Source organism: Argiope bruennichi, chromosome X1 (genome assembly GCF_947563725.1).
Source record: "Argiope bruennichi chromosome X1, qqArgBrue1.1, whole genome shotgun sequence".
NCBI lineage: Eukaryota > Metazoa > Arthropoda > Arachnida > Araneae > Araneidae > Argiope > Argiope bruennichi.
In genome coordinates this window covers 13,402,478-13,420,147 of record NC_079162.1, presented here as the reverse complement: position 1 = coordinate 13,420,147, position 17,670 = coordinate 13,402,478, and the positions used below count along the sequence as shown (strand labels likewise).

The following is a 17,670-nucleotide window of genomic DNA, read 5'->3' as shown; positions in this document are numbered from 1 at the left end:
ATATTTCCGACGGTATTTCTTATCAACACTCTGTTGACATAATCGATTAAATCCCCCTTTCTCAAAAGTTTGAGATGTTTTTTCCTTCCTGCATGGCAGTTGCTATGGTTACAGACCTAAGAAGACCATTTGCAAAAGCGAAAAAACAAATACGAAGAACATTCAACACGTGAATATACATAACAAGAAATGGGAAAAGAATCATCGTCAGAACAAAAACAGCCTGAGAATTAATTTCGGTTGGGAATAAAATAGTAGGCGGAGTGCACGAAAGTGCTTAAGACTTAAAAGAAAATAATAATTATAATTCTAAAAATGGTAAAGAGAAAAAGAGAATGTATGATGCCACATCCTTTAGACTGGCGAAAACTGTAATCGGACTTTAGATCTAAGCTATAAGAAATTTTTCCGATCTAGATTATAATATATAGAAATCCCAACGATTTCAAATTAGATTGGTGAAGTCAATTTTCAGAAAGATGAGAAATAAGTTATAATTATATAAGTGTATATATTCATGCAGCTTTAATAACGTGAGTTTAAAGTTTTGAACAAAGCAATCCTTTTAGAAAACATACGAACTATAATAAGCATATTACTAATTTTATATATATAAAAAAAAGGTTAAATGTTTCACCAAATGGATATGATTTTCGGAAAAGAGATATAGTCGGCATATTCCAACAATATTAGGCAATATAGGATATTTAAATCAACATCTAAAAATTTCCTTTCCGACACACAAAGCCATAGTTTTTTTCTTATGAATTACGAGTTCGATGACTTTACTGTGTTTTACAAGAATGGATTTACATAGAACGGACGGACCAAATAGTGCCAATTTCTTACATTTACTTTCTAAGGCACTCGAATTGTAATATTAGCATCTTAAGTTCACAGAGGAAAACTGATAGACCAACCTATCTAGAAAGTTGATTGCATACAATCTGATTTAAGGATTATTAATATGATAGCTTTCTTTACAAAAGTTGTTTCCAAAATGCATTTAAAAAACAATGGTCTACTATTTCAATGAAGTTAAAGAGTCCCTTGACAAAATACAAAATAAGTCCAAGCTTCACATTTTTTGAAAAATTTGCTATTATAAGTATAAGATTTTCGTAATATTATTATTTTGTTCAATGGTGCTTCTAAATAATAAAAAAGAATAAAAAGAAAGCTAAACTCTTTGAAATGATAAGTATTACAAAACAACATTTCAGAAAGTCAATGAATTTATTACATAATCTGAAATTTAATTATCAGAAGAGAGTGAAACATTGAAAATAGCTTGTTAAAATGACTCAGACTGCATTTCAAAATCCACATGAAATACCCCCAAATGCATTTGTTATTATCAAAGTTTCAAATTCTTTTACGTGTTAGAAACACTGATTTTTCTGTATCTATTTCAACTGTGCAAAAGAAAAGAAGAAAATCCTTTCGTCGTTTCAATAAAATGCAAATATTAATAGGAAAATTAATTGAATCTTGGTACTTTTTTATATTATTAGTTTTTTATTAGTCGTCTTGGCAGCAAGTCTTCATTGTGATAATGGCAAAATGCAGTTTAGAATGACACATTACAAAAAATTTATGTCAAAAATTAAATTGCACACAACCTGAAAGATTTATATTCAATAAAAAGAGATATTTTTAAAAATATGGGTACCCTTTTGTTGGTATTCTTTAATTAATATCAAGAAAGAATAGTTGATTTGCGACACTAAATAAATAAAATAATAGTTTTTAACATGTGAAAACACAAGCAATAATAAATTGACGTTAGTAAACATTAAAATAATCCGAACTTATATTAGAATAATTATAATAACTGAAACAGGCAAATTATTTGGTTTCATACCCTGAAATGAATGTGTGATGAGGGGGAGGGGAAGACGCCTAACTCAAATTCGTTTGGCAACCTTTATATTGGATGAATACAGGTCGAATTACAAGACGGCTGATTTATATGAAAAGTAAGTGAATAACATGGAGCTATGAGTGTTTTATGTAACTCTTAACGTTATTTAAAATATAACTGCTATGGAATTAGAGGATGTAAACATGATCCAGTTATCGTTCATTTACTAAAAATTATTTAATCCCCTAATTGTCAAATAATTATTTTGTTTCTCAGTGAAAAAAGAATACCAATGGAAATTATCTTGCTCCTAGCCCCAAAAATGAATTATTTAGAGATATTAAAGAAACAGGTGGTTTATTGGGTTGGGTTTCATGAATGAATAATTATAAATTAAAAAAACTATGTATCTATCTCTTTAAAGATAGAGGATTGTTGATATGAAATCAATTAATAAAGCCGATTCAGATTATTATTAACATAATAGCGCAAGTTATTTTATGCTGTACTGTTTCTTTTCTTTCAAGATGTATAATGAATTTAAAAATTAAAAATGAGCAGTCAGCATGAATTGATTCTATAAATGACTCTTTTTGTGTACCCGAATGAAATTTGCCATGCATCAGAAGCAGAATAAAAGAATAAAATAAACACCATACCAAGTAGCCAAGTAGTAACAGAAATAATGATATTCTCATTACTGCTGCTCCCTTAAGATTAATAACGAGTAGCGCTTTTTTAAGAAAAGGGTATTCATTCATTTAAATCTTCCCTATATATTAAGCATAGATATTCATTTCAATTTTAAAACAATCGATCGAACTTGTGATAGAGGCATTTAATCGAAATTGCGCCTAGTCTGTCGCATACCAAAGATAAGTTGCAACACATTTCTTCACTTTATATACGGCTTTAGAGAGTAAGCAATCTATTGATGTTTCATCTTTCTACCATCCTTCAAACTTGAATTTTTGATCAATTGGTTTCCTTAAATAAGTTTATAAAAGTTCCAAAAAATTTTACTTTCATTTTTTCTGTTGAAAAATATGAAAGTTCAATTCAATATTACATAAAAATATATCTTTTCGCTTTCAGGTACTGCAATTTCTAAAACCATATAAATATTATTAACATTACCGCCACTGTATATAAAAGTTCACTATCAGTTTAGAAGGTATACGTGGAAGGAAAAGCAGATCATGTTCTTGAAGGAGGACAGATTTGCTTATCATATGTTCTCGTTGACATCAAGTAGCACTTACCTCCGTGGAGAACGGCCGAGAACAATTGAATTCTACTCAAAAGGAACTTTTTGATTGGGTGCTGATAAATGCGCGCAAGATCTTTTGAATTTACAGGTCCTAAGGGCGGGTGGTTGCAAAGAAATGGAGTATAACTGACAAAATTATAAATATTATATACCACAAAACACATGACAAGAAGAAAAAAAAAGAAAAGAAAGAAAGAAAGAAATGGCTGATTGACACTGAAAACAAAATACAAAACTTGGCTAAAATACACGCTCTTGATAGAGAAAACATAAAATTCAAAAAATACACAAAAAAAGAATGTGTATATTCAAAAGAAAAAAAGACAAAAAATATTATTAAGAGTGCTACAATTGATTGAACTATATAAACACAACAAGAAAATTAATTCTAATGAAACAGAAAATGTTATAGGGACATAAAGAATTGAAATATTCAGTGAAAGGATAGGCTACTTCTCATAGCTGATACATTAAAAGGAATTCACCTTTTATAATAATTTTATGTAATTTATGAATAAGTAGGTTATAATAAAATTTATTAATTCATTAATTTGGCTTATTGATATGAAAAACATGCTGAAGAAAATATTTTTCATTCGTCTGCCTACTAGTCGAATACAAAGAATTGGAACATGTTACAAAAGCATACTGAAAAAAATATTTTTCATTCAGCTACTTGCTTGCCAGTCGAATATATTGAATAAGAATATGTTACAAAAATTGGTGAAGAAAATATTTTTGGTTTACCTCCCTACCTATCGAACTTCATTGTATCTACCCTGAATTAGAACATATAAGAAAAATATACTGAAGAAAATATTTTTCATTTGTCTAGCTATCTATCGTAAATAGTGCAAATAATCAATCAATAAATCATACGCATATAATTAAAAGGTTAAATGGTATTAGACGTGAATCGTCAGTAAGAATAACTATGAAGTCCTAAACAATTAACAAAATTGTATTACAAGGAGAAGAAGTCCTAAAAATTTTGTTCTTTTAAAATTAGCTCCGGAATGAAAGCAAATAAATCCTTTCTAAGATATTTCGGGCAAAATTCAAACGACAACTAATATTTACTTTATTGGATACATCGAAATTCGCAAATCGAATTAAGACTCGCATTACATTGGCAATGAAACATGTAGTTCTTGTTTGTAACATCAATTATAATTCCCGGGAATACAAAAATGGGTGAACTTAATGCAATGATAGATCGAATCTCGTACAACCATAGGGCTTAATCAAATTATTGACTTAGTTCACTATTCAAAAGGAATGAGAAATCGAAAGCAATAATTCGTTTATCCAGTAAATGGAAGACGGATAAGCGATCAATAATACGAAATTCCTGCAAATTCTATTACCAGCGAAAATTGTCACACCAAAACTGCGCCGGAGAAAGCATTTTAAACGCCCTACAAGAAAGAGATGAAACCAAATTTAATGGAAAGAGAGGGTGAAAAAATATATAACAAATAAATAAAGCTCACCGTTAAGTTCCTTTGCAGAATGGGCTCTAGGTGGAACCTATAAAAAAAATAAAGAAAAATGAAAACTAGTACAAACCATGATAAGTCAGTGATAGAAGTACATCAGGCTGCAAAGAAATACTTTTCCAGCATGAAAAAAACTTTGATTATAAATTCAATTACAAGCTTTAAGAAATGACTGAGTGAAAATAAAACAAAATAGGAGCGTTAAAAAAATAGAAGGCTTTAAGTAGAGATTGAATTTTCTTTACTTTGTATTAAAAAAAAAGAAGAAGAAGAAAAGTTCATGATGGGGAAGCTCAAACATGCGGGCACAAATCGATTGCACACTTCAAATACAAAACGCTTAGTTCTTTAAAATAAACTCCAAAACTGTTGAAAGCAAATATCAGGTTAAAAAGGTCTTCATATAAAATATTCTAATGACATGCATTGAATAAAGCGATTAACATAAGGTAAATGTATAGCTTTTTTCTTTCTTTTTTTTTTTTCCAAGCTTATTACGAGTAAATCCAAATTATGTTCCTGTTTAATGGAATTAAGAGGGAGAGTTCCCTTCCAATAACTGACTAAAGTAGAAGTGACAGCCGAGCGTTTTTACAACTCTTTTAAATTTTCCCGAGACAACTAAATGAAAATTTTCCACGCTCCCCCCCCCCAAAAAAAAAGTACGAAATTTAAATATAGTAAAGATATCGGTATTATATTTTTAATAACTTTTTACAATATCTATGAAATATAACTTTATGTCGATGTGCAGAAATGTCATGATTTAGATATTAACATATTAAGAAATTCATTTAACTGTAAATAAATATACTTTGACAAAGGCTAAAGCTAATAATAGAAAATATTGTAATTTTAAAATTAAATATTTAGTGCCATTCAGAAGCCAGACTTTTTTAATTAAAAAAATCTGATATATGAGTCTTTACGTAATAGGTAAATCTGAAAATCCGAAAACATTTAATATAGCCAAAGATAAATAGTCCTTGGCATGGAAAATAATGCTTCATTACAGCTGTTACTTTATACAACCTAGCCAAATTTTTCTCGTTCAACATAAAAATTCATTTACTTATTTATATTTTTGCTAAAGAGATCAAATAGATATATATCATAGAATCAAAAAATAATCTTGATTAATTAACTTTTTCTCAAAATTAAATAATACTTTCTTTGTTTCGGATATGTTTATAAAAAGGAACTAAAAAGTATTTCACACATCTAAAATTTAATTATTGCCAAATTACAGTTTTGTTTACTTAGGTAGTAAAAAATCACAGTTTTCAATACCATAAATACGCAACCATTATAAATGTTCTATTAAAATTTATGATTGTTTTACTGATATATACTAGGCAATAAATACTGATATCAATGGAATAATTGATTCAAAGGAATTGTTTTGTAAGAATTTGAAAGTTGAGAAATTTCTTCACTAAATCAAGTAATTGGCACAAGCGTTGGAAATATTACCTTTTCTTTTTAAATGCAGTAGGCAATAATTCAAACAACACGGCAAAATATCAACGAAACCGAGGCTCCGGATTTCAAGTTAAATTTTAAACAGTATGAATAAATACATTTCTAATGGTACTTACTTAGCCATGCATTTTTTTCGTTCAGCTCAAAATTATCACAGATAACATAAACAGAGTATACGAAAAGATGTTGTAACAAAAAGTCCGAAACAAGCCCATAATGAATTAATTTTGAAACAGCCATCAATATTGAATAGCATTGTAAAACTGAATAATAAAAAAGCAGAAGAAAAAAAACATTTCGCTAACATTTTGTAAACTAATTATAGCTAGATTTCTGAATTTCATAAATGTGGAACAGAAGCAATATTAGTTGAAATATAACAGTGATTTTCAATATGAAAGTTGTAAAGCTAATACTTACGTAGGGAAAAAGAGTAAAATGGAGCTATGCAATTTTTTTTCTTTCGAGTACGTGGTTAATTAATTTAAATTAAACATATTCAAAGCTTAAAAAGGTGGATAACTACACATTTTTATATAGTATCTCTTAAAAAACAATACAATTAAGAGGTAATATGAATTTCAACTTATAAGATCCTTTCATTGAACAGTATTTTAATGTATTGATTATAAAACAAACAAAAAAATAAGGGATACATTAAAGAATGGATTCATTCCTTATGAAATTGCTGCTGTTCTTCGTACTATTTCTGATGCGTCACAGTAACCCAGAAGTTATTTATTCTATAGATAAAAAACCATGCTGCTTCTGAGAAGTACAAATCTGAAATGGAATTCAAATCCCTTGCTGATTGAATACACACTTTATTAGCAAAAAAATTACCTCATTTTTTAAGGAATGTTTCTTTTTACATAATTCATTTGCTTCATGGTTGTAAAGATCCAATTTTCAATTAATATTTCACTTACTTCCTACTGTGTTTTGAAATTTCGCATCTCTCGATGGCAATATACCATTGTAATATTTTCAAAATTATTAATTTAATATAATATTGATTCCGTACGAAAGCCTCCACTTGATAGTAAATTCGAAAAAAATTGAGAAAAAAAGAACGTTCTAGAAAAGATTTCAGAATTCTTACAATAATGAGTTAAAAATTGAATATAAAAAGGCGGGAAATAAATGAAATAAAAAAAAATCTACTTTTCATATACTAAGATATATGTGTTTTTAGAAAATGTTTTTATTAAATTTATTGTCCTCACCCCCCCACCCCCCACTTTTTTTAGAAAGTGAACGAATGACAATGCGCATCCATTGACATTAAATATCCAGCAGATACATTGCATCGGTCAAGCAAAATGTACAATAATCTCGTAAATGGTGCATTTCATTTAATCAAGTTCTTACATATTGATCATATGAATAATGCAATTGATACGTGGAATCAATTAAAGACATGCTTTAAAAAATTCAGGAACTCATTGCATTTGCCTTTAGAGCACTAAATTATAGACTTTAAATGGTCTTCCATTCACATTTAACATGTACCAATTTAAAACATTTGCGCATTAGCTGTCCATTATTAAAATTTTTAAAAAAAATTTAAATACATAATGGCTATCATTTTCATATTTGCTGTCACACTGAAAATATTAAATGGCTACTTGTCTTCATATTTGTCGTCACTCTAAACAAACAGTCTGGAACCAAGACTGTTCAAAAGACAAGTATTTTTTTTTTTTTTTTTTTTTTTTTTTTTAGATTGACAGTCGTTTTTTTCCAAAACGGCATCCAATGAAAGGACTATTAAATAATCAAACGAATTTTTAATAAAAAGAATTTTTATTTCAACATAACTTTCTTTTTTTTTTCAATGCATCGGATAGAGCAAGTTATAATATCTGTCTGGTCTTTTAAATACTGAATGTAATTCGTTAAGTTCTTTTTTTTAATGGGAAAAAAATTAAAAAAACACCTCTCTTTCAACTTAAGACGACAATGAACAAGTTCCTTATTCCTAACTCAAGTGTGTCGTTAAATTTTTCTAATGATGTCTTCTCTGTCACGTCCATTTTCACATCAAACATAAAAGGAGATTAAGAAAAGGAGAACAAAATATTAAAAGAAAAAAGAATTCCGCAGCTAAAGTCATGAAAACTAAGAAGTTACAATTTCCTGGCATGAGAAAATGAGACGGGCCAGCTGTATTGTAAGCCGGACCCATTAAGATAAATTACGTTGGAACTTCTAATGAGCTCTTAATCACTGGATGGCGGATAACTATCCAGGTACCATCTTGCGCATCAATGAAGATAGACTGGAACTTCTGAATGACGGAAGGCGTTTTCCATCGATTTTGTGCATTCGCTAAACAGAAACCGCTTCAACCGATTCCATGTATCATACCATTCATCAATTTGGATATCTTGTTCGTTCCAATGCTGGATTCGTATTCAAAGATTCATTAGGGATTTCCTTTCGGCATGTAGGGATTTATTGCTTTGAAAAGTCAGTTGGATTATTTATCTTTTTTCCTCACGCGACTTTGCATTGCGAGCGGCTTGGCTGTAAAGATTATAAGGAATTCAATTTATTTACTTCTTTCCCAGTAACTTTGCAGCCGCTCGCGCTCTTCAAATGCAGATGAGAAGCTGAATAAAAAGAGCTCTTTTTCAAAAAGTTGAAGCGAGACTGAATAGATTTTTTTTAAAACAACCAGAAAGCATCAGTAGAAAGAAGTTCTTTCAAGAATAAACATTTTAACGTTTCACATAAAAGAACAATTCAGCTTTGAAGTATTTAACTAATCCGTTCATTTTAAATAATGATGTTTCAAAAAATACTCTGCTTTCCCAGTTCCATTTTACTTCCACTAACAGAGCTTACAGCAAATAAAATTTTGCTATAGATGTTTATTTATTTAATTATAATTAAGAATAAATCAATTTATTAAAGATTTCTCTGAGTCATCTGAAGAAGAGATGTTAAAGTGAAAAAAAAAGTTTTGACATAATTCACTCTACACAATACGAACTTTAATATTTCAAAAATTTATTTAAATCCATATAAATAAGTTAGAGAGACGAAAAAAAAATTTTAAAATAAATTTTTATTTTTAATTAATAAATGTAGAAAAAAATAACTGTTCACGAAAATTCCAAAACACAGAATAAGTAAATAATCTTATAAATCACGTATTCTATTATGCAAAATGGATTAATAATGGCTGCTGTGTAAACATGACCCATGTTACTGAATTTTAAATTCGCTATCTTTTTAAACATTATACAATATATGAATAATAATTCATAACTAATACAATAATTAATAATACTTATTTAAAGAATAATTAATAGTAATTTTTATCATAATTGTTAATACTATTACTACTATTCCACTCAAAAGAATAACATATACCCGTTTAATCAGAGTGTGCAGCACGTTCTGATTAAACGGGTATATGTTCATTAAATGGGTAACAGAAAGTAGTCAGTACGTGGGCTCGTTCGTGATTATAGGTGTTCAAACCTTTTCGTGGCAGACAAGGACAACACATGCGTGCTTGCTCCATCACAATATAACGTCCGGCCATAAGTCCTGCAAGCCATCGGGTAGCCAAGTTTTTATCTCTATTTACAAGCTTCACACGACTGTTCCAAAGGGCAACAATGAGTGTTTGAAAATCTTTTTTTCAATGTTTTTTTGAGAAATATTTGTAGAAAAGACTAACGGTACTACAATTGGATTTCAACTGGAAACGGAAAAACGCCAAGATGGTCTACCACAAAAATACAATTATTTTACGAAAAAAATTAAAAATCCTTTTTTAACATTTTTAACATAATTTTTAACATTATATGCAGCTATTCAAAACACGTCTTCAATATTCATGTTCTTTTTAAGAAAATAAGAAGTCATGCATTCTAAGGTTAAATTTTTGAAGAGCAACAATTCTCAAATTTCGAAGAAATGCAGCAACGAAGGCATTGGAAGAAATAAGAAAAAGAAAACTGCAATCCTCAATTATATCTTTATATGAATGATTGCAAAAATGTATTGCAAAGAAAACATGACATAATCATATAAATATGAAATGATCTATAAAACTTTCTATCTACATTCATTTTCATCTAATGAAATAAATACCGGAACTTTTGAAGCGCTGTAGTATTACGGTAGTTAATAACAAACAATATATTTAAATGATAATATAATAATTATAACGAACGTATAATCTCTTAAATGATTTTTTCTTTTAAGGGACAATGGACGTTGAAATCAAAACTTCTCATTTTCTGAGATATTATTTTAAAATTTTCATGAAATTTTATTATATTAATTTAATGCTGTAAAAAATTTTGATCAAAATTCACAGGTATCTTTTTGATGTTTGGTATATATATATATATTTTATTTTAATACGCATGGAACAATTTGAAGTTTTATAATATATATATATATATATATTATAAAACTTCAAATTGTTCCATGCGTATTAAAATAAAATATAAAGCTATTTTTCAGATTTTGTTTTAGATAAATATTTAAATTCTACATAATATTTTGCACTTTTAACTTTATTGGAAATACAAATTTTAATACAAAACTTGAATTATATCATACTTTTTGAAAAATTTGAACAAATCATTGAATTAATATTGCTCGAGATCTTCAAAAAAAGATTCATAAATGATATATTCACACAAAATTATATCATTATATGTTTATACGGCATAACAGAAAAGTCCCAGAGTTGTAATATAAAAATAGTATGCGCATGTAGTATTTAAAAATTTGGATAGCATTCTAAAACGTTTTGAGAAAAAGCTAAAAAATATATTTAAACGGTAAATTTAATTTAAAGAACAGGACCATAATTTAAAGTCTTTTATAAAATATATGCACATATAGAGTATGCAAACGTAATTGTGTTATATTGCAGCTGTCTAAATGTAAACAAGTGGGAATGGCATCCTAATATCAATGAAAAAACTCAAATACTAAACAAACGAATAATGACGGCAAAATAAATCTTTTTGGAAATAATTACTCGCAATCTAATAATGGATAAAAAATAAAAATAGGAAAATTGCAACTTTATTCGATTTTTCATAGTCTCATTGTACCTTTCAATAAAAGAAAATTCATGAAATTTAATTTCAGGATTATTTATTTCAATAAAATGATCTTACCGTCAAGGAATTTATTTTTTAAACAATTTAAGAAAATGATCCGATATTTAAACATTTTCTTTTTGAGCGTGTGTGAATGCAAAACTGATTTCGTGCAAGAATGACATGCAACACATTTCAAAGCTAAAATAATTCAATGCCATCAATGAAATTAAAAACAAGCTTTAACAATTTGAAAAAACAACAGTTTTTATTGTGTTTCTTTTCTATTTTTTTTCCCCACTGCATATTTTATTTCTGTGCCATCTTTTGCATATTTGAAATAAATGAAGTAGCAAATGTTTCTTTAAACGCATAATATAAATTTTCTTTTCAAAACATATTTTTAAATAAATTCAAGTTGCGAAAAATAAAATACTAATTAAAAAATATTAAGAATAAACATTTGCATTCATACTTAATTTTCTCAAAATGCGCATACACCATATATATATAAGTTTATATCACCTATTTATTACCAATGCATTATTTTAAAATATGAATAATCAATTGAAGGACGTCAATTCATACTCATCACTAAACGACTACTCCGACTCGCCTTGAGGTATATGAAAAAAAAAATCTGAATGACCGGATGTCACGGCAGCATTGGTGGGAACTAAGGTTGAGTCCTGAGAGTTATCACAGGCCATGTTACAACACCTACCGTAGGAGGCACGCCCCATCATCGGCAGGTGGTAGCCGATCCCGCAACATTTCTATACCCACTAGTGCGGCGGGAAATAATCACTATAACTGAAGCTTCTCCTCCCCATATCTGAGGTGCGCCCAGGGGGAGATCAATTCATACTCGTATATACGTTAAGATAATTCAATTTTAGATCCAATGAGCCTCTTGCAGAAGAAATTGACGTCACCATACAGAGTAACCGTGCGATACAACGAAGAAGCAAATATAAACTCACGCGCAACTTAAAACATTTTATTACTGAACTTAGAAGTTGTATGACGACTCAACTCTGTTTTGTTGATTTACTTTTGTTCGAGAGATTTGATATATGCATTATCGTTACTTCTGTTAATCTTCGATCTTTATATTTCAAGCCATGTAAATATTAAATGTTTATTTCGTCTTACGTTTGATTTACTTATCGTAATAAAAACACGCCTACTGTATGACGGCACGACTTCTTCAGTTTCACTTTAGTCATTACAACCACAAAGGAGTTACTCCCGATCTGTGCATGGGGTATCCTGAATGACACTCGTTGCGACAATACTGTGATGGGAGCTATGGATGAACGATCATGATACAAGCTCTCCCATAGGTGGTGCGTTCCATCATTGCAGTGGAGGTAACTCGACCCTACGCTATTACTTTACCCAACAAAAAAAGCTAGAATCAACCACCATACCGGATGCCTCTTCTTCCAATATTTGGGGTGTTTCATGTGGGGGGGACCGTACAGAATAAGAGAGTTTGCAATGAAATGCCAGATGTCACCCGCAGTCATATTTGTAACATGACTTTGAAATCAAGTGCATGGCATCATTGTAAGCAAATAAACGCATATCCGCAATATTAGTATAAATTCGCTTATTTTTAACAAAAAAAAATTGTATAATGAATTTGAGGGTATTAAATCCTGAGGTAATTCTTATTTCAAACTAAGCACGTGGCTATTAGAGCTATTCTGCCCTATTTAAGTTTTAAAAGAATTTTTATTTTCGCTCTTACTTTTCATTTACAAATATAAAATTTTGCAGAAAACATTTTTTTCCCCTTCCTAAAAGCAGTATAGTATGCGAAGATAATTCGGCCATTTTTCTATTTCCTTCAATGCATCCATTTTGACTCAGTTTATTTCAAATAAACTAAAAAAGCAATAATAAAAAGTCACAGCTTCATTATTTTTATGAATTAAATTGATTTATTTCTATTTGAAACCACTCGAATTCAAAAGAAAAAAAATAAGAATTTTAAAACCACTGGCAATAAAACTGAGATAAGGCAAAATAAAAGTTTCAAAAAAAAAAAATCAGAAGAGTAAGAGCATCAATGTATTAAATCTATAAGTGCCTCTATTTTTCTACAGCTAGGTTTGTAAAATTTCTTGGGATTCATGCAAGAACCAAAAATGATTCAGAAAAATTATCATTCATTATTAGAAGCATTAAAAATGCTACCATGATCAAGAGTAAATCATATTTCTTTAATTCAATAACCACACGAAAAAAACATGAACTTACGAGATCAAAATAAAGAGCAACAGCTCTTGAGTCACATGCCTCATCCACAAAGAAAAAGATACTGGATTGTCATCTTCATTTTAAGTGTTCTTTAGAAACTCTTTTTTGTAACTATCAAATGATCGAATTAATCTCAGATATCTTATATATGATTTTTTTTTTCAAATGCCTTAGTATTCTTAGTATTCCTGTTGTTAAAAATTTATATGCCAAAATCGATAGAATGCGAACCCAGTTAGTAATAAGAAACACGGATTTTAAAGGTAAATTAAATTTGCACGAAAATACACAAAGTAATTTCACAAGCAATAAGAAACTACGCGACTTTCTTTATATAAAATAAATATTTTGGAAAGGAAAAGACACACAAGCTATGGAATATCATTAGATGTATCATAAAGAGGGGGGGGGGATCGCGAGACAAAGCACGAAAAATAAATATAGTGAAGACCCACACAAATAAAGCCAGACATGTGCCTTGTTTAATATGACGAAATTTAGTTTCCCCGTGATCTTTGTATATATAGAGATTTAACATTCTTTATTAATAAAGAAAGACATGATAGGTGACAGCATGGGACGAGTATTTGAAATATAGATAAGAATATAATCAAAACTTTTAGAACGAAAAAGCAAGAACTTTAATAAAACTGATTATTCATTGGACATATTTGGTATTTTTTATCTTGTCATAAATAAAATTAAGTGAATATAATAATCCAGAAACAGAAAAATTCTCGGACAAATCAACGAAGTACTGGAACATAGTATTTTTTAAGATTTTTTTCGCATTCAATCAAGCTTAAATTAACGTACTAAATTTATAATTTTTTTAGCATAGAATCAATAATTTGATATTTATCTTACAGCCAATTGAAACGGTGAAAAATCACTTTAAATGCATGGATATTCTTATTAACCAAAAATGTTCACAAAGTTTAAAATATACTTGGAATGACTGAAAATATGACGGTTATTTCTTGTGTACTAGCATCATTACTAAAATAAAAACAGACGAAATTGTAAAATAATAATAAAGATAAATAAATTCCATTATTTTTTTTACGTAATAAATACTTTTTTACATTTTCGGATTTTTTTTATTAATGTATTATCTAAATACTGTGGAAATTACTTAGCAAAATGCATTGATTTTAATGACGAATTTAACGCTTATTAGCCTCTCCCTTCAGGGGCTCAATTTATATTGGTAAATATAGGTGACCCAAATCCAAAGTATCCATATAGGTTCCAAAGTATCCATATACTTTCACTCTCTTTAAATTTATCTTTCCTTACGCCTTCTGCTGCCTATTTTATACCCTCGGTGGCAAACAACGGAACTCTCTATAAGTAATCGCCGCAATGTTAATTTCCTTTTTTTCTCATGAGTAACTAAAACTGATGATCGTGTATGGTGACTCTTTGAATGGGAGACTATCCAATTGATAATCCCCGTCTATCAATTCGACTGGCAGGTAATATAATTAATTTGCTAGGAATCAAGTGAAGGGATCACTATTTTGAGTTTGCGTAAGGAATCATTATCACTATATAGGTTCCGAGTAGCAATAAAGTAAACGCTGAGGGTGGGATGATCATGATCAGAAACAGTGCCTGTCATCCCTTTAGGGGCGTCGAGATGAGTGGTTACCAAGCCTGAATCTCTTACCATATCACATAGGTTCTAAAAAAGACCTTTCTTCAGCGGGCAAGAAAAGGTTTAAATTATTTCGGACAAACCATATGATACGTACTTGAGCGTTAAAAGAATATCCAACGAGAAGGACATTTTTGACACTGTGTCACCTTTTCTTGCTCAGAAGGCCATCACAGCAACTTCAGGGGTGGTAACAACGTCGATTTCGTAATTTTCTGGTGGAGGTTAATTCTAATTAAGAAGTGGAGCAAATATTAAAAATAAAAGCATTATCTACAGTACCAATTAGTATCAGTGCTCATGAAACATTCAATCACTTCAAGGATGTTATTACTAATAAAGATTTGTTGAATGTTCCATTGGAAGAAAAAAGTCGGCAATTAAACGGCCAAGGAGATTGCATATACGTCGAATCACCATCTGGCGGAATGAACAACTCTTTGACATAAAACATTACAGCTGAACGTTTCATTCTCCAGGACACATTTATGCTGGATAAATGATCTTATATTACCAATTCCTTGAAATGCTTTCAGTGCCAGAAGTTTTTCTTCTCACAGGATAATTGTCTAGAAAGCTCACTTGTGTCTGTTGTGTTGAAAATAGGCATGACAACAAGAAATGCATCGGACAAGAAAAGTGCGCAAATAACAAAGGCGATCATACTGCCTACTACCGATTATAGCCACGCTGGCAACAGGAAAAAGAACAGTTAAAATTACAGAACAAATTTCTTCTTCTGAAGCACGACGAAAAGTTCATTCCAATCAGATTCTCAATCATTTGTCACCTCTGATCATTGAAGTCTGTAAGATGATATTCTTAACATTTTATGCAAAATTAGTAATATGGTTTTAATTAAGCAAATGCAATAAACAAGTTGGTAATTTCGTGCGATAATAACAAGCACATCGTCTCTCCTGAGAAAAGCCGGTGTGTCTATTTCTGCAAGAAACAAAACATCTATATCGACCCACGTAATACGTAAATGGAATATTGTGATTTTTATTATGGAATAGAGTTTGGAGGAGTTATTTAGGGTCAATAACTCACTATTCTATATTTGCGGAAGAAGTGTGAGAAATTCAAGAACATTTTTAAAGTTCTCATCAAAATATCTAGGGGCGCAAATCGATTATTTCTCATATACTTAGAAAGCAGCTTTTCTTTCTGCATCGATTATGGAGGCATGGTTCCGCATGCGTTGGTGTTTTATGCACACTGGATACCATCCATCCCTCTCCTTTACAAATTTGCTCAGGCAAATTTTGAATATCATCAAAGAAAACTTGTAAAACATGTCACTAACTGTCGCATTATTTAAGGCGTTAAAAATATCCGCTTTATACGTTTTCCGAGCGCAGATTGACCCTAAAATACCTATATTTCAAATAATACATCACAGTCTACGACACTTGCTCCTCTCGCATTTCACTGTTTTGTGAGAGAGAAAAAATACTTTTGCAGGTCTTGGATCTTAATTGTACTATTATTAAGTCTAATTATTTCTTTTGTTTCCTGCTTTGGAATATTCCAGAATATTTTAAAGTTATCTTTTCTGATTTCGACAATTCCGCTCAAGTCCCGGTTGTGCACTAAAAGCACTTTCACCTCCATCGTTGTCAATATACTTCTTTTACGCCAGTTTTTACAGGTAGCTCACAGTCATATCAGCATGTTGAATGTGGCATTATACATCAATCTGACGCTTTCAACTATTATCTATATTATTGTTTTTCTGTGTCTTTAAGAAATTTCACCTTCTACTCAGGGTGATTTTATTATCTGTACTGATAGCGCGAGTGCTATTGGAAATACAATTCTACTCCGATGATCGAATGCATATGGTTGCCTTGAGAATATTTTAGGCTTTCCTGCTTCTTAAAAATAAAGGCTTTAACATTTTTTGTTGTTGTTGTTTTCCGTGTCATGTGGGTGTTTCTAACAATAAAACATCGGATTCTGCGGCAAAATCTGTTTCTTCTTTTCTGCCATAAGTACGCTTGCTATTATGATGTCATTGAATTGAAGCAATTCAAATCACAGTAGTAAACGTACTTATTCCATTTGAGTATGTATTCAAACGTACTTCAATTCTATTTGGCTTGTAAAATACATAAAATAAAATCATAACAAATTGCATCCCGTCAAAACTTCTATTAGTTTAAGACTTATTCTTCGTAAAATATATTAAGACTTATTCTTCATATAAGAAAGGTGCATACCAAACTGTTTACAAACATGTTTCACTCATAATCATCTCATCTTTGGAAAATGTGCGCAATGTGTCCCAAGAGTCGCACTGATTTTATTGTTAATCACATTTTGATCGAATGCCTTGGTTTTAATTTCCTTTGAGAGTACTTTTTTGTTCATCATTTATTATTTTGCGGGATTTGGTAAATGAAAATAAATTACCACCGAAATAATTTTAATCTCTTTAAAGCTATTCGTTTTTTTTTTTCTTTCTTTTAATATTTCAAATTCTCCAAATTGCCTTCTGATTGTGTGTTCCTTCCTTTTCTGTTTTAAACAATTACGTCAATTTA

The 17,670-nt window shown here is 29.9% G+C and overlaps 1 protein-coding gene across 4 annotated transcripts in view; it reads right to left on the bottom strand.

Moving 5' to 3' along the window:
• Positions 1-17,670, bottom strand: part of LOC129959499 (rho GTPase-activating protein 7-like) — a 328,073-nt gene that overhangs the window by 107,063 nt on the left and 203,340 nt on the right. For all 4 annotated transcript variants that reach the window (XM_056072353.1, XM_056072352.1, XM_056072355.1 and 1 more), the window contains one exon: positions 4,628-4,664. In XM_056072353.1, the coding sequence (XP_055928328.1) occupies positions 4,628-4,664 (37 nt within the window). The remainder of the gene's footprint in view (positions 1-4,627; positions 4,665-17,670) is intronic.